We start from the raw sequence: 23,105 nt of genomic DNA, 5'->3' as shown, positions 1-23,105 counted from the left end.
GCTTCACAGGAGAAATAAAAGTGAAAACCCAAAGAAGGGATTAGACCTAAGGTCTTATCCACCACTTTAACAAAGGATAGTAAATGGTGGAGAAGTGACTAGACAAAAGTAAAGGAGTTGGGGCTACGAGGGGTGGTACGTTGTGGGAAGGAATATATCTGGAGGAAGCTAATGGAAGATAAGTGTTATTTGAGTCAGGTTGTTTTGCTTATGCAGACTCACCTGATCGCTGGTGATAAAGGTCGCCCTCCTCCTCCTGGTATGAGTGGGGGTTGGAGGTGGGGAAGTGGACCTTCACAAGGAGAATTTATATCACCATTAGGAAGGGAAATTTATGCCCTGCTTTTAGGCAGAATGGTAAGGGGGGAAAGTGGTAGCAGAGAGTTGTTCCTGTGTCTGCTGCTTCCCAATTACCTTCAGCTCCAAATAGTCTTCATGCCAAAGTGACATATTTTGGGGGTGGTGTATTTTTTTAATTGTTGTCTTTGATAAGAAGAGAACTTTGTTTACATAAATGCTCCATCATTTTATTTTATTTTATTTTATTGGCCATGCCACGCAGCAGGGATCTAAAGCTTCTCCACCCAGGGATCAAACTCCTGCCCCTGCACTTGGGAGCACAGAGACTTAACCACTGGACGCTGGGGGTGGGGAGGCTGGAGTGGGGGTGGGGGTGGGTGGCAAGTTCTGTTTCCCTTAATTCCTCCTTCCCTCCCTTCCTTCCTTCTTTCTTTCCTTCCCTCCTTCCTTTTTGACTCCTCTCTCTTTCCTTCCCGTGTGACTTTACTTTTCAGGGACAGTGATAGTAGGGGTAGGACTAATCCCTCCAAGGCAAACTCCTTCCTGCTTTCTCCATCCCCAGGGATGATGACTCTAGAGGCTCCCTTCTGTGGACAGGATAAAAGGCAAATTCTTCGTCTCTGCCTTCCAAGCCTCTCCACCATGGCCCCTCAGCCTCCGGCCGGTGGCCCCATGGCTCAGGGGGAGGACTTTGCCTGTCCTATCTGTCCTTTGCACAAGCTCCTCTGCTTCCTGTTCTCATCCTCCCAGCTGCCCTCCTGCACCCCCACTTCTCCAGGACTCAGTACTCAGCCTCACCTGCTTCAACTAACTTGACTATTTCTGGCAGCTGCTGTAGAACACTTTCCCTTCTGGCCCTGAGAGTTTCCCCTCCTATCTGGGGCCTGAGGAGCACGTGAGAGAAGAAGGAATGAAACCCAGCTCTGAAAAGTTCGAGTAGGTGATTTTGAGGAAGTCACTCCCCCGTAGTCCGAAACTCATTTCCTCGTCTGTAAATTGAAGGGCACGTCTGGCCATCTCCTGGGGCTCCAGAGCCCTGTGTGTCTCTGGTTCTGGGGAAGTTTCCCATTTCCTTGAGGTGGGATTTCTGTGGGTCGGGCTCATCAAACTCTGCAGACCCTGGTCTTCTCGCCGCCCCCTCCCGCTCACTCCCAGCATGCCCCTGCTGATAAGCTCTTCCCCACAAAAGCCTAGAACAATTTTCCATCCACTGAAATGGACTGATGGGGCTTGTAGCAACACAGAAAGTTTTGTTCCTACAGTTATGATAAGTGCTACGAAGGGGACACCTGTGAACTCTGACCCAGTGACATTTCACGCAGGCCCTTAGCCAGATGTAAAAATAGAAGAAGATGCGTTTTCTTCCTGTTTATCTGCAGGCGTTCCTGCAGACTCAGGATACCAGTCCTTTTTTGTTTTCTACCTTGCAAACATCTCACAGTTTCTGGTTTGCCCATTAATTCATTGTGGCATCTTTCCAGTATGTGTTGTATTTGTATTTTGTTGTAGTCAAATTTATTTATATTTTTCTTTAAGGTCAGTGCTCTGTGTATGTGTGTTTAAATAAATACTTACCTATTGTGAAGTAATAATGATATTTTCCTCTGAAGGTTTTAGTTTCTCTTTTCCTTTAGGTCAGTTACCCATGTGTTCTGTGGCATGTGTGTGTGCGTTGTGTGTGTTAGGAATCTAATTTTACTTCTCATATGGATTGCTCAGAAACACTTTTTAAAGTTGTGATAAAAGTCATAACATAAAATTCACATTCAAAATGGGTGAGCCGTGCTCAAGTGCACAGTTCAGGGCATTTAAGGTCTTCACGGTGCTGTGGAACCCTCAGCAGTGTCTATTTCCATACTGTTCTTCATCAGCCCAAGAGGAAACCAAGTACCCACTTGGCAGTCGCTCCCGTGCTCCCTCCCCCAGCCCCTGGTAACCATTTGTCTGCTTTCTGTCTCTATGAATTTGCCTATTTTGGATATTTCCATAAAGTTGAGTTACACAATACGTGACCTTTTGCGTCTGGTTTCTTTCACTTAGCATGTTTTCAAGGTTCATCCACACGGTAACATGAATCAGTATTTCATTCCTTTTTATGCCAAATAATATTCCTTTGTATGGATGTACCATGTTTTCTTTATCCGGTCGTTGCTTGAAGGACACCTGGGTTGTTTCCGCTTTTCTGCTGTTATAAATAGCGATGCTATGAACATGCCTGTGCAAGTTTTTGTTTGCCCACCTGCTTCCAATTCTTTTGGGCTCAGCAATACTCTCTGAAGTCTATTCTTTCTCCGCTGATCTGTAGCCCCATTTCTGGCCTACACTGAGTTTCCACATGCTTGTGGGTCTCTTTCTAGGCTCCTTATTTCATTCCCTTAGTCCGGTAATCCATCCTGGCACTAACCCTATGCTGTTAGAGTTTCATGGTGTGTCTTGATATCTGGCTGAACAACAGCCCATCTCTCACCTCCCTGCTCAGTCAAGACTGTCTTGGTTACACCTGGCCCTTTGCTCTTCCATTCAGGTTTTAAGACCAGCTTGCCAAGTTCCACAAAACTCTGCTGGGATTTATTTTGATCGAATAGGTTGATTTGCAGAAAATGGCTATCTTTGTGATGCTGAAGCTTTCTAGCACACACTCATGGCTCTTTCTCCTCCTCCCTAAAGACTTTGGCTCTGCTTGGGTCAAAGAGAGCTTTGGCTCTCCCCTAAGCCTTCACCTGGTGAATTTCTCCTTCTTTTGGTCTCAGGGTCCCCTGCAACCTGTAGTTATCCCTCAGAGCCCTGATCACAATGGTCCCAAAATTATTCATTGGGTGGGCCTTGGTTTAATGTCTGGGCTGCAGCCATCCCCCAGGGCTATGATGCTACATGCTTACCTTGATATCCTCAGCTTGAAGATCAGGGGCTGACAGATACCGAGGTCCCAGTAAGTATTTGTTAAAAGAGTGAGAAAGGCCTTCTGGATTCAGAGCATTTTGGTCAGACCTAGAGAGATGGGGAACAAAAGTTACCTAACTTGCCTCTGCCTCGGCTTTCTTTTCTGGAAATCGGGGGATGTGATTAGCATGCACGAAGGATGACATGAGCTGAAGTATGTGAGAGGCACCTGGAGCAATGCCTGGCAAGTCATCAGAGCTACCTGTGCTTACCTGCCTCATCCTTCCCCTCTGTCAATATTCAGCCTCACACTCCTGTGATTCCAAAGCCCTTTCCCCAACATTATCCCATGAACTAGTCACCTTATTCCCTTTCAGCATATGACACAAAGTAGTCTCAGACAGGAAGAATGACTCATCTAAGACCTTAAACCTAGAAGTCTTGACCCAAAGCTGATGTATGTAATCTTGAAGGTGTTTTACAGCTCAGCCATTCAGTCAGTAGAATTTCCAGTTAGATTTTGAGAGCTATATGTGTGTGCATACATGCTCAGTTGCCTTAGTCGTGTCTGACTCTTTGCGACCTTATGGACCATAGCCCACCAGGTGCCTCTGTTCACGGGATTCTCCAGGCAAGAATACTGGAGTGGGTTGCCATGCCCTCCTCCAAGGGATCTTCCTGACCCTGGGATCAAACCTGAGTCTCCAGGATTGCAGGCAGTTTACTGCTGAGCCACCAGGGAAGAAGCCCTGAGAACTATATCAGTACAGTTCAGTTCAGTCGCTCAGTCGTGTCTGACTCTTTGCGACCCCATGAATTGCAGCACACCAGGCCTCCCTGTCCATCACCAGCACCCAGAGTTCACTCAGACTCATATCCATCGAGTCAGTGATGCCATCCAGCCATCTCATCCTCTGTCGTCCCCTTCTCCTTTTGCCTCCAATCTCTCCCAGCATCAAAGATTTTTCCAATGAGTCAACTCTTTGCATGAGGTGACCAAAGTACTGGAGTTTCAGCTTTAGCATCATTCCTTCCAAAGAAATCCCAGGGCTGATCTCCTTCAGAATGGACTGGTTGGATCTCCTTGCAGTCCAAGGGACTCTCAAGAGTCTTCTCCAACAACACAGTTCAAAAGTATCAATTCTTCGGCACTCAGCCTTCTTCACACTCCAACTCTCACATCCACACACGACCATAGGAAAAACCATAGCCTTGACTAGACAGACCTTTGTTGGCAAAGTAATGTCTCTGCTTTTGAATATGCTATCTAGGTTGGTCATAACTTTTCTTCCAAGGAGTAAGTGTCTTTTAATTTCATGGCTGCAGTCACCATCTGTAGTGATTTTGGAGCCCCAAACAATAAAGTCTGACACTGTTTCCACTGTTTCCCCATCTATTTCCCATGAAGTGATGGGACCAGATGCCATGATCTTCATTTTCTGAATGTTGAGTTTTAAGCCAACTTTTTCACTCTCCTCTTTCACCTTCATCAAGAGGCTTTTGAGTTCCTCTTCACTTTCTGCCATAAGGGTGGTGTCATCTGCATATATGAGGTTATTGATATTTCTCCTGGCAATCTTGATTCCAGCTTGTGCTTCTTCCAACCCAGCATTTCTCATATAAGCAGGGTGACAATATACAGCCTTGACGTACTCCTTTTCCTATTTGGAACCAGTCTGTTGTTCCATGGCCATTCTAACTGTTGCTTCCTGACCTGCATATAGGTTTCTCAAGAAGCAGGTCAGGTGGTCTGGTATTCCCATCTCTTTCAGAATTTTCCACAGTTTATTGTAATCCACACAGTCAAAGGCTTTGGCAGAGTCAATAAAACAGAAATAGATGTTTTTCTGCAACTCTCTTGCTTTTTCCATGATCCAGCAGATGTTGGCAATTTGATCTCTGGTTCCTCTGCCTTTTCTAAAACCAGCTTGAGCCACCCTTCTCTCCTGTAGTTCATCTGGGTTGTCTTGCTGTCTCCCACACTAGCTTGTGTGGCTGGTCTATCATCAGAAAATTTTCTGCAACCCTTTAAAAAAAAAAAAAAAAATAAAACCAGCTTGAACAACAGGAAGTTCATGATTCACATATTGCTGAAGCCTGGCTTGAGAATTTTGAGCATTACTTTACTAGTGTGTGAGATGTGTGCAATTGTGCGGTAGTTTGAGCATTCTTTGGCATTGCCTTTCTTTGGGATTGGAATGAAAACTGACCTTTTCCAGTCCTGTGGCCACTGCTGAGTTCTCCAAATTTGCTGGCACAATGAGTGCAGGACTTTCACAGCACCATCTTTCAGGATTTGAAAGAGCTCAACTGGAATTCCATCACCTCGACTAGCTTTGTTCGTAGTGATGCTTTCTAAGGCCCACTTGACTTCACATTCCTGGATGTCTGGCTCTAAGTGAGTGATCACACCATCGTGATTATCTGGGTCATGAAGATCTTTTTTGAACAGTTCTTCTGTGTATTCTTTCCACCTCTTCTTAATATCTTCTGCTTCTGTTAAGTCCATACCATTTCTGTCCTTTATCGAGCCCATCTTTGCATGAAATGTTCCCTTGGTATCTCTCATTTTCTTGAAGAGATCTCTTGTCTTTCCCATTCTGTTGTTTTCCTCTATTTCTTTGCATTGATCGCTGAAGAAGGCTTTCTTATCTCTTCTTGCTATTCTTTCCAATGCTGCATTCAGATTTTTATATCTTTCCTTTTCTCCTTTGCTTTTTGCTTCTCTTCTTTTCACAGCTATTTGTAAGGCCTCCTCAGACAGCCATTTTGCTTTTTTGCATTTCTTTTCCATGGGGATGGTCTTGATCACTGTCTCCTGTACAATGTCATGAACCTCCGTCCATAGTTCATAGGCACTCTATCTATCAGATCTAGGCCCTTAAATCTATTTCTCACTTCCACTGTATAATCATAAGGGATTTGATTTAGGTCATACCTGAATGGTCTAGTGGTTTTCCCTACTTTCTTCAATTTCAGTCTGAATTTGGCAATAAGCAGTTCATGATCTGAGCCACAGTCAGCTCCTGGTCTTGTTTTTGCTGACTGTATAGAGCTTTTCCATCTTTGGTTGCAAAGAATATAATCAATCTGATTTTGGTGTTGACCATCTGGTGATGTCCATGTGTAGAGTCTTCTCTTGTGTTGTTGCAAGAGGGTGTTTGCTATGACCAGTGCATTTTCTTGACAAAACTCTGTTAGTCTTTGCGCTGCTTCATTCCATATTCCAAGGCCAAATTTGTCTGTTACTCCAGGTGTTTCTTGATCAGTCCCCTATAATGAAAAGGACATCTTTTTGGGGTGTTAGTTCTAAAAGGTCTTGTAGGTCTTCATAGAACTGTTCAACTTCAGCTTCTTCAGCGTTACTGGTTGGGGCATAGACTTGGATTACTGTGATATTGAATGGTTTGCCTTGGAAATGAACAGAGATCATTCTGTTGTTTTTGAGCTTGCATCCATGTATTGCATTTCGCACTCTTTTGTTGACCATGATGGCTACTCCATTTCTTCTAAGGGATTCCTGCCCGCAGTAGTAGATATAATAGTCATCTGAGTTAAATTCACCCATTCCAGTCCATTTTAGTTTGCTGATTCCTAGAATGTCGACGTTCACTCTTGCCATCTTCTGTTTGACCACTTCCAATTTGCCTTGATTCATGGACCTGACATTCCAGGTTCCTATGCAATATTGCTCTTTACCGCATCAGACCTTGCTTCTATCACCAGTCACATCCACAACTGGGTATTGTTTTTGCTTTGGCTCCATCCCTTCATTCTTTTTGGAGTTATTTCTGCACTGATCTCCAGTAGCATATTGGGCACCTACTGACCTGGGGAGTTTCTCTTTCAGTATCTTATCATCTTGCCTTTTCATACTGTTCATGGGGTTCTCAAGGCAAGAATACTGAAGTGGTTTGCCATTCCCTTCTCCAGTGGACCACATTCTGTCAGATCTCTCCACCATGACCCGCCCGTCTTGGGTGGCACCACAGAGCATGGCTTATTTTCATTGAGTTAGACAAGGCTGTGGTCCTAGTGTGATTAGATTGACTAGTTTTCTGTGAGTATGGTTTCAGTGTGTCTGCCCTCTGATGCCCTCTTGCAACACCTACCGTCTTACTTGGGTTTCTCTTACCTTGGACATGAGAACTATATAGGTCTTCCCAAAACAAACAAATAAAAAAGTCCAGATCCATAGTATTGACTTAAATTATTTTTATTTTATTGTTACTGAAATAGGTATAAACCTAAAATTAACCAGGAAGCTGTCATGCTCACACTCTATAAACCAACTGTAAAACCAAAACAAAATTTCTAAGATACAAACGCAACCTCAAAACCAACAAAATCCAGAATAACAACATTAAATTAATGTGACTGGTGATGCGTTGCTGAAATCAAACCTCTTGCATTGAGTTTAATAGTAGCGGAGTGATGTTTTTACACGTTCTATTTCCTGTGTCCTTGTCTTTTGATTTTAATCACGATGAGCTATCATTTGAGCCACTTGAATTACTGTCATAGTTTTCTTAAAAAAAAAAAAAAAAACCTCATTTATTGTCCAGTTTGATGGACTGAACAATTGAAACAATGCATCCTTAGATGCAATAATGAAAACATGGGGAATGATGAACTTGGTATTACATCATTTGTATATTTACTGTGATACTCACCACTAATGAACTATTGCAAGTGAGTTCACCCAAGACAATAATGGAGTAGTTTGTACTTTTGCAAAGGATGTACTGTGCTGATTGTCATGGAACACCTCCTTCCTGAGCAACCATGTGGGGTTGATGATTCAATTCTCCCACCCGTTTATTCCACTGGAACTGTAACAGGAGGGAAAGGGGCAGGGCACAACTTTTGAAAGAATGACATAGCCCAAGGATACAAAGCAGACAAGATGAGACCTTAATCCTTAATCAACAAGTGAAATGACACGCCCAGAAGTGCCCTGAGGAGTGGGCACGATGGCCCAGATCCTGGAAATCTCCACCCCTTCCCAAAAATAGTTGGAATAATCCTCTCACTTATTAGCATATGAAATTATCCAGCCTATAAAAATGAACCACACCAGATTTCGTGGCCCAGTTTGCCCTCTGCAACAGCCCACAGTCTGGAGTGTGCAGCTTTCCATATCTGAATAAATCCACCTCTTACCTATGACTTTGTCTCTCACTGAATTCTTTCTGCGATGAGACATCAAGAACCTGAGCTTCATTAGGTCCTGAAACCAGGTATTGGGTGTTTTGGCTGGGTTTGAGTCCCAGCCATGTGGGTTCAAGTCCCAAGCAGGGTTTTGGCTGGGTTTGAGTCCCAATCTGAGGTAAAAGGTTTCAGAATCATCAGGAAACTCCATCCTTCCAAGTTTTCAGAAGTCACTTGGCCTCCTGCAGCCTCTTATATCCTTCAAATATTTGATCAGGGCTCTGTTCTTTTCTCATTAGCATGAAACAAAATGATACATTATACTCAGGCTCTGTGCCATTTTCATGGTGTCAAATTACAGTTTCAACGCGTTAAAATATTTAAGAAGCTAATTTCTTAGCCCCTGAAGTTGAAGTTCAAAGGCAAATGATCCCCGCCAAATAAAATTCTGAGTTTTGCAGCAGCAAAATATATGGTCTGGAAACCAAGAAGTGAGATGATTGTTGTGGCTACCAGCACAGAACTAAGTCAGCCGGATATGCCTACATCAACTCACCAGAAGTGAAATGTAGTCACGCCCGGGCTCAGAAGCACAAACTTTGAAATAGATTTTTTTTTAAATTTGTTTTCTAGTTCTGTTCTAAAATAATTCTAGTGGTGAACCACAGGGCCTGTGCAGAATTCTGTTTGAGGAACTCTGGGCCCGAAGACTACTAAGTCTGCGAACAAACCCTGGCAGGGCCGGCGCTAGGTGCTCAGTGGCCAGCCCCTCCCATTCGGAGCTCCGGATGTGGGGGGCTCCGGCGAGAGTGGCTCCCGCCTGCCGGCCTGTCGCTGTCATCTGCACCCTTCCTTCCCCAGGAAACAAACAGTGGATCAGACCTCCCAGGCTCTCCTCTTCCCTCGTGTCTGGCGGGGCGCCAGGGCTTCGGGGCCCCTCCCCGCGGTCCTGGGTGACAGACCCAACCCCACCGTCCGAAGCTCCGGGTCCCCCCCCCGCCGCCCCCGCCCCACGGCCACCCCCACCACGCGCAGGCCCAAGAAGGCAAAGAGGCCCAGCCACCCTCACCAGGGATTGTCTTTTCTTTTTTTGCTGGTTTCAGGCTTTTTTCTGCCTGAGTGAAAATGAAACAAACACTCCCCTGCGCCGCCCTGCCACCAGACACACACGCGCACCGGCACTCGCGCACTAGCGCGCCGGGCCTCCCAGCGGCCGAGTCCGGGGCGGGACCCGCTCTGCACAAACACCGGGGGCCGGGCCGAGCTGGGAGCGTGCAGCCCGCTGCCCAGCGCCCGCCGGCTCCCTCGCGCCCCTGCCCGCCGCCCCGGAGGAGCGCCCGGCGGCCGGCCGACGGGAGCGCAGGCGGCACACCCCGCCCCGGCACGCCCCGCGGGGCTCGGGAGGAGGCAGCGCGCCGACTGTTCCGGCAGCCGAGGACGCCGCCGGGGAGCCGAGGCGCCGGCCAGCCCCCAGCGCGCCCAGCTTCTGCGGATCAGGTGGGTCCCGCGAGGCGCCACCCCACGCCCCTGAGCCCGCGAGCCCCCGGGGGGCTGGAGCCGGGTGCGGGCGGCGCGACGAGAGGACGGGCCGCCGCGCCGGCCCTGCCCTGTTGCTGCCCTGCCCGTGTCCCCGCTTTTGTTCTGATCGCTCCCGCGGTGCCCAACTCTGACCCGGTCTCTGTCCCATCCCGTCCCCGTCGCAGCCTCTGCCCAGCTTTCCGGACTCGGGCCTCTTGAAGGGCTGCGGGCAGGGCTTCCCACGGGGTCCGGGGGAGTGGAGGCGGGAGAAGGCAGGTTCAGGGGGCGCAGGGCGGGACCACCGAGGAAGTCTCGGAAGGAGGGAAGGCTCTGCCTCATCTACGGGGCAGGAGGTGGGAAGGGGCGCCCTCGCCCTGGACAGGGTTGGGAAGAGGATCCCTCCGGGAAGGGGGCTCCTGGGAGGGTAAGGGAGGGGCGCAGGAACCCCTCAGAGCCCGGGCGCCGAGAGGGAGAGGTCGGGAAGCTCAGAAAGCCGAGGACCAAGCCCAACACCCAGCACGGGGAAAGTTTCAAACGTAGTAACTTTGGCAGCTACGAGGCCGGAGGCGGCGGGGTGATGGGACGCGATCCGGGCCCTTCAAGTCTTCAGACCACCACGTTCCCACTCCAAAGGGACACCACCCTGCGTTTGAAAATGGCAGAAAAGCAGCTAAACAGAATGATTGCACAAACTCTTGAAAGGCGTCCAAGAAACAGTAAAGTGGAAAAAAATGTCAGCACGCAAAGAGAGCAAGCAGAGCGACTTGAGATTCCCATTCTTCCCGCGGGCCGGGGAGGGGAGGGACGAATACGCGGAGGTTTGTCAGCCAGCGCGCTCCTCTCTGCGGAGGCGAGACCCGAGCCCCTGCGGCGGCGTTGGTGGCTTTGCTTGTCGTTTGCGCTCCTCCTCAGCAGGCCTCGTGGCCTCCTCCGTTTACTTAGAAATGGGTGGGTCTCAAGGGGCCGGAGGTGGGGCGGGGAGCATCTGGCCTCGCTGCTTCCTAGGCGGGAAACCCTTTCCCAGGGAGAGCCTCCGTTTCTGCGACCACGAAATAGAGACAGCAGTGAGTGAGGAAATGCCAAGGGCAGAGGGGCTGGGGTGGGTGGGGGGTCGCGTGTACCTGGGGGAAGGTTGTGGGTGTTCTATCGTCCTTCTGCACCTCTTGGGCTGCACGAAGTTCTTTCTTCCTTCCTGGGAATCATTTCTGGGTCTTCCTTGCCTTCCCTACCACATTGAGGGGGGAGGGGGCAGGTGCAGATTCTTAGTTACTGTTACATGGAACAGGTGCACAATGACTGCACAAGCTAGCTGAAGACGGCCCTCGGGTTCATCTGGTTAGGGGGATTTCAAACTTTGCCCCTGAGAGGCCTAGAGTCCTGGCTCAAGGGGCACCATGGTGGTGGTGGTGGTGGGGGGGAGCCTGGGCAGCAGGGCGCTGATCTTTCCCTTCCATCTTTCAGACAGAACCAGTTCAGGTCTGTCTTTGCCTCCTCTAGATACTGGGAAACCCTGGAGGCTGTTTTCAGTATCAGATTCTTCAGATCCAGTCTGATCTGGGCCCTTTTGGTGTAGCAACTGAATCTAGAGGTGTGCAAAGTGATTTGGGCAAGACCCACCAGTGGCCAAGCCTTGCCAGGAAACCTGTGACCTTAGTCATTGGTCAGGAACACCTTTTCCTGGCCCTGGTGGCTCTGAGCTTTTAGCATTGGCCCACCCAGACCCTAACTCCAGGACCCCCAGGGCCACCTCTCTACCTTCAGGGGAGAAACAGCCCAGGAGTCTCCTTGCTAAGCTTTTCCAGTCCTTCAGCGAGTCTTTCACATATAGTTTGGTTTCACAGGCTGAGGTCAAAAGAATTAGGTTCTCCAGAAACTAATCAGCACACTGCAGCTTGCTTAGCCCAGCCCAACGGGTATCAACCGACTTTATCATTGAGGCAGTGTAGGCTGAGAGACCAAGTAACTTGCTGGTGGGCACTCAGTTCCTAAATTGCAGCTGGGATTTGAAAGCAGCTCTGTCTCTAAGGCTTCTGCTCTTTGCATTGCATCATCTCTTAGGATGGCTGGAAACTGATTAACGGGCAATTGTCATGGAGATTGGGGCAAGAGTGAGGGGAGAAAGACTGAAAGGGGGACTAGGTTAAGGTGGGGGGACTGACATTTACATAGGTGTATCCACAGCATAAATAGACTTGTATTTTAACTGAATGTTTTCTGCCCTGTGCATTTGTGGGCACTCAATCACTAAGTCGAATTGGACTCTTTTGCGACCCCATGGACTGCATCCTGCCAGGCTCCCCTGTCCATGGGATTCTCCAGGCAAAAATACTGGAATGGGTTGCCATTTCCTTCTCCAGGGGATCTTCCTGACCCAGTGATCGAACTTCTTTACCATTGAGCCACCTTTTCTGCCCTGTATATTCTCATTATTTTAGTTTTTATTTTCTAGATACTTTACAATTTTTTTGTTTTGCTAAGTTTTAACTAAACTATAATTTTCGTACAATAAAATTCACAGATTGTAAGTGCTAGGTTTACCATGGTTTGACAGTTGTTGGCACTCATGTAACCACCACCCAAAATGAGATATGAGATATGAATTGCCCAGGGACGGCGGAGCCTGGTGGACTGCTGTCTATGGGGTCGCACAGAGTTGGACATGACTGAAGTGACTTAGCAGCAGCAGCAGCAGCAGCAGCAGAAGGTTCCCATTTGTAGTGACTTTTCCTTCCACCCTTCCAAGTAACCAGTTGGTGATTTTCTTCATCACTGATTAATTTTGCCTGCTCTGGAACATCACATAAATGGAATTGTACTGTATGTCTTTTTCACGTCTGGCTTATTTCACTTGGTGTAGTGTTTGTTAAATTCACCCATGTTGTTGTGTATATGAGTAGTTTGTTCCTTTTTAGTGCTGAGTAGTATTCCATTTTATGGATATACCATCATTGCATATTTATTCTCCTGTTGATGGATATTTGAGTTATTTCCAATTTGGGCTATTATTTCTTCAGTTCAGTTCAGTTTAGTTCAGTCACTCAGTCATGTCCGACTCTTTGTGACCCCATGAATTGAAGCACGCCAGGCCTCCCTGTCCATCACCAACTCCCAGAGTTCACTCAGACTCACGTCCATCGAGTCAGTGATGCCATCCAGCCATCTCATCCTCTGTCATCCCCTTCTCCTCCTGCTCCCACTCCCTCCCAGCATCAGAGTCTTTTCCAATGAGTCAACTCTTCACATGAGGTGGCCAAAGTACTGGAGTTTCAGCTTCAGCATCGTTCCTTCCAAAGAAATCCCAGGGCTGATCTCCTTCAGAATGGACAGGTTGGATCTCCTTGCAGTCCAAGGGACTCTCAAGAGTCTTCTCCAACAACACAGTTCAAAAGCATCAATTCTTCAGTGCTCAGCCTTCTTCACAGTCCAACTCTCACATCCATACATGACCACTGGAAAAACCATAGCCTTGACTAGACGGACCTTTGTTGGCAAAGTGATGTCTCTGCTTTTGAATATGCTATCTAGGTTGGTCATAACTTTCCTTCCAAGGAGTAACCGTCTTTTAATTTCATGGCTACAGTCACCATCTGCAGTGATTTTGGAGCCCCCCAAAATAAAGTCAGTCACTGTTTCCACTGTTTCCCCATCTATTTCCCATGAAGTGATGGGACCAGATGCCATGATCTTCGTTTTCTGAACGTTGAGTTTTAAGCCAACTTTTTTTTATTATTTCTTAGAGAAGTCTTTTGTGGTCATTTGTTATCACTTAGTAGTGAAATTGTGGGATCATAGAGGGTACCATTTTACATTCCCACAGCAAAGCATAAGACATAATTATTCCACATCCTTGTCAAGATTTGGTATTGTCCATCTTTTTTGTTTTAGCCTTTTTTAGTGCCTGGGTAGTAGTATTTTATACCTTCTATTTTTATGATAGAATTTTAAGAGTTCTTGGAGAACACAACATGATCACGGTGAAGAATATGAAATAAGATGCAAAGAGCCAACTCACTGGAAAAGACCCTGATGTTAAGAAAGACTGAAGGCAAAAGGAAAAGGGGCCAGCAGAGGATGAGATGGTTGGTTAGCATCACTGACTCAATGGCCATGAATCTGAGCAAACTTGGGGAGATAGTGAAGGACAGAGGAGCCTGGCGAGCTACAGTCCCTGGAATTGCGAAGAGTCCGACATGGCTTAGCGACTGAACAGCAGCAACAACAGTGGAGGCCATTGTGAGGCATGACTCCTGAGGAAAGGGACCAAATGGTGGCTGGAATTGTGATTTTAGGAATAGGAATTTATGGGCTCAGGAAAGAGCTCTCTCATGTGAGAATGGAGATTTAAAGATCTGGTCCTTGTACTCTGTAAATAGGCAAGTTGACTCATGCTACCTCTATAACAATCATCTTTATCTCCAGTTCAGATCTCTATTGTAAGCCCCCAGTTCACATGTTTAACTGCCCTTTGGGTATCTCTCCTTGGATGTCCCAAAGGCAATGCAGACTGGACAAATCCAGAACAGAATTCATTATCTCCTTTTGGCTTTCTGTCAGGGATCACTGAATGAATAATTGTGCCACTAGCTAAGAGAATACAGAAAGAGGAATGTCTGAGGTTGAGCAACGAGATACTGAATTTAGTTCAAAGCTAACTGTTGTGGAACAATCTAGGAAGATAAGGACTGGATCAGTTCAGTTCAGTCGCTCAGTCATGTCTGACTCTTTGCGACCTCATGAACCGCAGCATGCCAGGCCTCCCTGTCTATCACCAACTCCGGGAGTCCACCCAAACCCATGTCCATTGAGTCAGTGATGCCATCCAACCATCTCATCTTCTGTCATCCCCTTCTCCTCCTGCCCTCAATCTTTCCCAACATCAGGGTCTTTTCAAATGAGTCAGCTCTTCACATCAGGTGGCCAAAGTATTGGAGTTTCAGCTTCAGCATCAGTCCTTCCAATGAACACCCAGGACTGATCTCCTTTAGGATGGACTGGTTGGATCTCCTTGCAGTCCAAGGGACTCTCAAGAGTCTTCTCCAACAACACAGTTTAAAAGCATCAATTCTTCTGCGCTCAGCTTTCTTCACAGTCCAACTCTCACGTCCATACACGACCACTGGAACAACCATAGCCTTGACTAGACAGACCTTTGTTGGCAAACTAATGATGTCTCTGCTTTTGAATATGCTGTCTTGTTTGGTCATAACTTTTCTTCCAAGGAGTAAGTGTCTTTTAATTTCATGGCTGCAGTCACCATCTGCAGTGATTTTGGAGCCCAGAAAAATAAAGTCAGTCACTGTTTCCACTGTTTCCCCATCTGTTTGCCATGAAGTGATGGGACTGGATGCCATGAAGTGATGGGATTGGATGCTATGATCTTAGTTTTCTGAATGTTGAGCTTTAAGCCAAATTTTTCACTCTCCTTTTTCACTTTCATCTGGAGGCTCTTTAGTTCTTCTTCACTTTCTGCCATAAGGGTGGTGTCATCTGCATATCTGAGGTTATTGATATTTCTCCCTGCAACCTTGATTCTAGCTTGTGCTTCCTCCAGTCCAGTGTTTCTCATGATGTACTCTGCATATAAGTTAAATAAGCGGGGTGAAAATATATAGCCTTGACATACTCCTTTTCCTATTTGAAACCAGTCTGTTTTTCCTGTCCAGTTCTAACTGTTGCTTCCTGACCTGCATACAGGTTTCTCAAGAGGCAGGTCAGGTGGTCTGGTATTCCCAACTCTTTCAGAATTTTCCACAGTTTATTGTGATCCACATAGTCAAAGGCTTTGGCATAGTCAATAAAGCAGAAATAGATGCTTTTCTGGAACTCTTTGGCTTTTTTGATGATCCAGTGGATGTTGGCAATTTGATCTCTGGATGGCATTGAGCAATTAAGAGATTACTGGAATATACTGTGAGTAGTTTTGGTGGAGTGGAGGGCAGGTAAGCTAGATTGCTGGTAGTTGATAGAGAAAGAAGTGGAGATGGTGAGTAGAATCAACTCTTTGAGGAAGTTTGTTTGAGAAAGTCAGGGGAGCGATTGAGCTATAGTTGAAGGAAGAGAGGGTGAAGAAAAGGATTTTAGATGGAAAAGACAAGTGAAATATAAGCTCAGGGGAAGGATTCAGTCCAGGAGAGGGCAGGGATGGCTGATAGAGTGGGGTACTGGGAGGAGTAGGAAGGAATGAGGAGGGTTGGCTTTGAAAAAGATGGAGAAGTTTCATCACCTACAAAATTCTGTTGACCCTCCATGTGCACAACTCATGACATGTGAGGTTCTTCACCATCTGTTCCCTTCTTGTCTCATATATATAGCATATATCAGCTTTGGCTGCAGTTAATGCTGCATAACAAACATCCCCCCATCACTGACTTAGTTTATGACCACAAAGGTTTCTTTATTACTCATGCTACATGTCAGCTGGAGGGCAGTCAAGACTACATGGTTTTGTAGACTTGCATTGGGTTCCAGGCAGGCAGACTGTCTGCTCTGTGTATCCTCTCCTCCCAGAACCCAGGCTGAAGTTGCTGCTTCTACCTGATATGTGTTATTTTATGATGAGAGCTGGAGGGAGAAAGAGATGATGTGATGTTTCTTAAAGTGGCTGCACTGGCATGTGATCACTTCTATCCATATTCCATTCATCAAAGACAGTCATGTGACCAGGTCTAGAGTCAATGGGATGGAGATATATGCTCTGCCTATTGGTCCAGAATGGATGCTTAGGACCAGCAATCCACCTGACCACATATATTTATTAGAAACCCCTTCAAACAGATCTGCACCTGTCTTTAACTCTCCAAACTAATCTTCATTGCACCACTGCTCTTTGGCTCCATTGTTCCCCTTTTTTCAAGCATGGCAATGGCCTTTCAAGTCTTTATATCCCTCTATCTGGACACCATCATTCTCTTGCAGCCCCCACAATCTAATATAGTTCAGGTAATTCCACCTCTTTACCAGTTCTGCAGAGAGTTCCTTTACTTCCAACCCAACTGCCCCTGCTGAGTTGGCATGCAACCCTCCTTAACCGGGCTCTCCCTGTTCTCTGCTCTAAACTAGCACCCTCCTCATATCCTCTCCCAGCAACCCAAGTCCTCTTTCTAGACACTAGATGATTGGCATTGTCCATCTTTCCAAGGCTCCCCTCTGCTCTCCAGATACAGCACATATTCCTCTAGGTGATATGCAAGGTCTTGCATGAGCTACTCTCTGAAGCTCTCATCACCCTCACCACCCCACCTCTTGGAACTTCTGCTCCAGCCTCAGGGAACTACTGTAATTCCTGAAACCCTCTCCTGGTTTGGTACCTCTGGGCTTTTCCCCATCTGCTTCCTTTGCTTAGAACACCATTCCCTCCTCCCCTAAAAAGCTACTCACAGACTCCTACTCATCCTTCAAGACCCAGCTTAATCATCTCTAAGCTGCCAGTCTCTTCATTCTGCCTCTTGCTCCCCGCCATGAATTAGGCACTTCCCCACATGGATCTCTGGGCATCTTGCAATGCACACTCTGACACATTATGTCACGTGTCATATCTCTCCCGTCCTTGACCATGAACTGCTGGAACCCACTGTGCACGTGACCACAGTACTCTTTGCCTGGCTCACCCTGCTGGCTGAGAGTGGCCTCCACTGACTGAGTTTGCGCCTCTACTGCCTGTCAGACCTAGAACAAAATACCTCCCCTCTGAGCCTGGGCTGAAAAGCTCTGCTGATAAAAAGCTTCATGCTCGCTCCTGCAAGAGACAGGCCAGGTAGGTCAGACTGGGAAATCAAAGAGTAATGTACATTTGGACCATGGAGGCAAGGGGGTCATCATTTAGTGTACTGAACGCAGAATTATTTATAAAATTCCTTGCAGTTCTAAAAAGAGGAAGTAAAAGTATGTCATAGAAATCTCCAGACAAAGAGCTGGTCTGCTCAGCTTGTCGCAATGGGGGGTGGAGGCGCCAGACCCTCGGCTACCTCTGGTCAGACCTGGCTGGGGCTCTTGCTGGCACTGTGCTCCAGCTTTATCGCCAGATAGAGTTTCCTAAAGGAGAGGTGGTGAGGGCAGCGGGGTGGGGACCTGAGGTTGCGTGTTTACATGTCGTGTCCGTGGGGAAACTGCATGCTGGGTTTCTCCAGGGATCTGGGTGTAAGGGCATCAGCTTCCTGCAGGGTGTGTTTCAGGCCATGTGTAGTAGGCAGATGTGAACGGCAGGAAAAAGCATGGAGTTGCTCCCCGGACCGGATCCTAACTGGAGAGTGAGTGATCTGAGAGAGGGGGCACATGTGGGAAGGCAGAGGGAGAGAGGATGTCTAGAAGGATATGGTCAAGAGGGTTGCATGGCGGAGAGGCTGAGTAGAGGATTGGGCCCTGGAAGGGGTCAGCTGGTTGTGGGTTGACTGCAGGACCCTGGTGGGAATGGAAAAATACTATAGTGTTGTTCTTCCTAGAGTTCTCTACACGAATGGCCAGTTAGATAAGTGAGATCGTATATCCACCTCGCTTGAGGCTCACGAAAGCCCTGTGAAGCTGGCAAAGTGGGAGTTATCCCCCCATTTTACGTGTGGGGAAACTGAGGCTTAGAGTGTTGATCTTTTGGCCAAAGGTTCTCAAGAACTAAGTGAAAGAACTGAGGCATGAGAGCCCAGTCCTCACTCCAAACACAGTTTGACTTGGAGATCCTGGTGGGCTGCGGGTAGGGGGAGTGAAGGTGATTCTAAAGGAAGGGGAGGGCACGGGCTGTGGAGCAGATCCATGCCCAGCCCAAGAGAGGGCTCCTGCCTGGCACTGTGCAGCCCGGAATTAGCCAGAGTGCAAAGTAGCTGCTGAAAGAGGGTGGTGGGAGAGGCCAGGTCTTGTGATTAGTTCTTAAAGAAAGTTTCCAACTCCATCCCAGTCTAGGTGTCTTATCTTTCAGAGCCTTACTTTAACATGCCCTGGTCTTAGCCACACGGGGCAGGGGTTTGTACCATCAGGACAAGTGATCAGGAAGGGCTTCCTGGAGGAAGTGACCTTCCAGCTGGTGGGTGGCCAAGGTGAGTCAGGGTGGGGTCACTGAAAAGAGTGCTGGGCTGAAAGTGAGCTGGTCTTTTCCCCACAGGACGTGGAGACTGTCGGAGCCTCAGTTTCCTTGTTAACAAAATGTTTTGAGGCTGTGATCCAGGAAACTTCTCTTTGAGCACTATCTGCTGTTAAACAAAAGGCAGACAAGTCCAAACCCACAGGAAATGAACATTCAAATTAAAAATGTGCCAGGGAGAAGTAGCTGCTGAAGTGTACAGAGAGATCCCAAGCTTTGAGCTTCCCACCTGTGAATTTGGGTACCAGGAACTGTGGTTATGAAAGATGCACCTCTTGCCAAATTCGTGCTTTGAATCAGATCTTACCCAACATTCATCGGGCTGCCAGATCTTCATTTACTGCTGGTCAAAGCATCCAGAATGTACTCAGCATCTCTGCTAGACACACCTGAGATTAGCAGTAAACAGAGAGGTACAATCCCTCCCCTGCTTCCCTGCTGAGATGGAAGTCAGTTTGGGAGACAGTCATTAAATAGCCAATTGCCCAGAGGGAGCCATGAAGGAGAAGCATGGGAGGCAAGGTAGGGGGTGGGCGGGGGGCAGGGGGTCTGTACCTGTCAGGGCAAGTGATCAGGAAGGGCTTCCTGGAGGAAGTGACCTTCCAACTGTGGCCTGCAGGATTTGGAGGCTGAAGAGGGAAGAGTGTTTTGGGCAAAGGTAGGAGGCCCTGAGAAACAGTCATCCACATCTTCTCCAGGGCTGTTCCCGAATCCAGATGGCCCTGGTGTCTGGAGGGGCACTGAGGGGGGTCAGCTGCCCAGCGGGGTGACGTTGTATTTGGCAGCATCTATGTGCAGAAGTGCAGCTGTCCTTTCTCCTCTGTCAGGGAAACCACGTGTCCTCAAGTGGCCAGCCAGCTGTCCCCAAGAGGAACTTGCCTGGCATTTGCACGGAAAGACGAGACACTTCACAAAATCAACGGTGAGGTTTACTTTAAGGGGAACATGGCCCCCAGAGAGCAGGGACAGGGGTCTGGATGCTCTAGGTTGATCTATGGTTGTCTGTACATTGGTGTTTTGTATGGCAAACTATTTTCACATGTTAGCCAGAGCTGTGCAGAGGGGGTGTGTGTGCAAATTAATTGAGTGCTTAGGAATTCATTCCCTGGCATGAAAAAGCTCCCTGAATGTTTGAGGCTGATGTGTTGAGAAACGCAGGAGAATCCGTGGCTGCAAGCAAGGGATGAAGCTTCTAGCTCACTGAGGCAGAGGAGGCGTGCATTGGAAGGATTTTTTGCTGTTGCTCATGGTATCCCTGGGGAAGCTGGAAAAGCAAGCTGCCCAGAACTAGTAGAGGTTGGGCAACAGACAGCACACTCAGGGTCTCCCAACAGGAGCTAATTGTAGTTTCTGCTGCCACTGGAGCCGCTGTAACATTTCAGTGGCATCTGAGCCTTGGTGCTGCTTCTTTAGGACACAGAGCTACTAAGTGACCACACTGAGGTCACTTTTCTGCATTCCAAGTGCAGATGAATGGCCAGGGGCAGGGTCTAGGTCATTCCATTCTGGTGGAGAAAGAAGGGTCCTGAGGATAAGCTGAGAAACCACAAAATGCTCCCAAGCTGCCAGAGATGGGCTTCCAGTAGTGCCATGGAATCCTACATGTGTAAGCAGAGTCACAGGGCCATAGCTACTGGAGGGAAACGTGTTCTGGGGAGCTTTCAGAGGGACAGCTTGGCCTTGGTCAAGTTATGCAGCCCCTGAGCCTCAATGTTCCCATGTGTAAAATGGGTCGATGTGGATTTGAAAGATAATCTATGTGTCTAGTGCCTGACATGGGGCTAGTGAGTGTAAACTACTGTTACCATTATTATTAGTAGAAGTGATAGTAACTTCATTCTGCTATTAACCAGTACAGTTATATTCCTGAAGGAAGAAACTCAACATATGAAAATCTAGAGGAATTAAGAAGTGACCACACACATTTATACAAACAGGTTCTCTGCAGGGTGTTCCTTTAAATATTTACCTTCACAATAGACTTAGGATAAGATTTAATGTGTCAAATAAATAAACAAACAAAGGAAGGAATGAATCACCATCTTACGGACCCTCCTTAAATACTACTGTTGAAGAGAACAATTTTTTTCCCTGGGACTGACAGATCTGTTTGAAGATCTTGGACTAGCTTCGTCACTGTGGAAGCCTTAAAAAAGGAAGAGGGAAGTTGACTGCCTCAGGACTGGGGCACCGCCCCCACATACAGCCCCGGGAGAATTGGACTACACTGCCACACTCTCTCCCTGGAAAAACAGACTCCCACAAATACGGAAGGCCTGGATTAGAGCTGGAGGTCATGGTGTGCCCTTAAATATTTCATGACCAGCTGAAGAATGAAAGCTCAGGGACTTCCCTGGCAGGCCAGTGGTTAGGACTCTGCACTCCCGCTGTAGGGGCACGCGTTTGATCCCTGGTTGGGGAGCCAAGATCCTGCAAGCCATATGACGGGCCAAAGAACAACAACAAAGACCCTGGTATGTTGTGTTTGTCAGTTTCCATAGTGGAAATATTTCCACCGTGAGTGGGGAGCATGCTGCTATAGAGTATTCTCCACTACATCTAGCTACAATAGATGTAAATAACCTTGAGTATAGCATGTAGTAAAACAATTAGGAAGTGATGAGTTTTGATGACTATCTTTGATCTGGCTACATTTTATTTAGTCTTGAGTTTATAGAATTTAATTTTTTCATAGTGACTTTGTTTAACAACTTGCTCGCCAAGTTCCTGAAGATTTAACAACTGGCTCTTGCATGAGCCAGCTCCAGCGTGCTGCTGGCTGGGGAGGTCCTTGGGGACCCTAGAGGACCCAGTGAAAATGGATCATCCCCACAAACATGTTTCCCCTGCCCCGAGGCAGTCTCCAACATGCCAGCCTTCTATTTGCTTTATTACCCTTGTCCCCACCTGAAATTATGTCTTTAATGACTTGTTAATTGTTATTGATTTGTTTATTTGTTTACCAACTAGAATGTGAGCTCTGTGAGAACAAATGCCTTCTTGGGTGCTTCATCTCTGAATCCCCAGTGCTGAGAACAACGCATGCGTGCAGCTGCCCCTCAATAGCCATGGATCAAATGCACGAGCAGAGACAGGGCTAGAAGCCTTCAAGGGTTCAAATCTTGCCTCTGGTACAAAGTGCATCTTTAAAAAAACTGGAGTGTAGTTTTACAGTGCTGTGTTAGTTTCAGCTGTACAGCAAATAGATTCAGTATATTTTATATATATATATATTCAAATTCTTTTCCCTTATAGGTTATTAAAAGATACTGCATAGAGTTCCCTGTGCTATTCAGTAGGTTCTTATTGGTTATTTCAAATGTGTGTGTGTGTTAGTTGCTCAATTGTGTCTGACTCTTTGCAACTCCATGGACTGTAGCCTGCCAGGTTCCTCTTATCCATGAAATTCTCCAGGCAGGAATACTGTAGTGGGTTGCCATTCCCTTCTCCAGGGGGTCTTCCCAACCCAAGGATTGAATCCAGGTCTCCTGCATTGCAGGCAGATTCTTCACTATCTGAGCCACCAGGGATCAGATCAGATCAGATCAGATCATTTGCTCAGTCGTGTCCGACTCTTTGTGACCCCATGAATCGCAGCACGCCAGGCCTCCCTGTCCATCACCAACTCCCGGAGTTCACTCAGACTCACGTCCATTGAGTAGGTGATGCCATCCAGCCATCTCATCCTCTGTCTTCCCCTTCTCCTCTTGCCCCCAATCCCTCCCAGCATCAGAGTCTTTTCCAATGAGTCAACTCTTCACATGAGGTGGCCAAAGTACTGGAGTTTCAGCTTTAGCATCATTCCTTCCAAAGAAATCTCAGGGCTGATCTCCTTCAGAATGGACTGGTTGGATCTCCTTGCAGTCCAAGGGACTCTCAAGAGTCTTCTCCAACAACACAGTTCAAAAGCATCAATTCTTCGGTGCTCAGCCTTCTTCACAGTCCAGCTCTCACATCCATACATGACCACTGGAAAAACCATAGCCTTGACTAGACGGACCTTTGTTGGCAAAGTAATGTCTCTGCTTTTGAATATGCTATCTAGGTTGGTCATAACTTTCCTTCCAAGGAGTAAGCGTCTTTTAATTTCATGGCTGCAGTCACCATCTGCAGTGATTTTGGATAGTGTGTATATGTTGATCTATTAAGGGTGTATCTTTCCTTGAGCCTCTTTATCTATAAAAGAGTT

General features: G+C 47.3%; 1 protein-coding gene across 9 annotated transcripts in view; it reads left to right on the top strand.

Annotated features, from left to right (window-relative positions):
- Positions 1 to 9,736: 9,736 nt before the first annotated feature.
- Positions 9,737 to 23,105, top strand: part of GGTA1 (glycoprotein alpha-galactosyltransferase 1 (inactive)) — a 78,595-nt gene continuing 65,226 nt past the window's right edge. Inside the window, exons 1-2 of one of the 9 annotated variants that reach the window (XM_061433402.1) lie at positions 9,738 to 9,828; positions 19,744 to 19,838. Coding sequence is in view for 3 of the 9 variants with exons in the window: in XM_061433395.1 (XP_061289379.1) it covers positions 10,427 to 10,913 (487 nt within the window). In the remaining 6 variants the exon portion in view is untranslated. Of the gene's footprint in view, positions 9,829 to 10,401; positions 10,914 to 16,882; positions 17,603 to 19,743; positions 19,839 to 23,105 lie in introns of those variants that run through there. The other 8 variants (XM_061433401.1, XM_061433399.1, XM_061433396.1 and 5 more) reach the window with 8 other exon arrangements.

Source organism: Bos javanicus, chromosome 11 (assembly GCF_032452875.1).
Source record: "Bos javanicus breed banteng chromosome 11, ARS-OSU_banteng_1.0, whole genome shotgun sequence".
Taxonomy (NCBI): Eukaryota; Metazoa; Chordata; class Mammalia; order Artiodactyla; family Bovidae; genus Bos; species Bos javanicus.
Note: the sequence above shows the minus strand (reverse complement) of the source record. Positions and strands in the feature narration are given on the sequence as shown.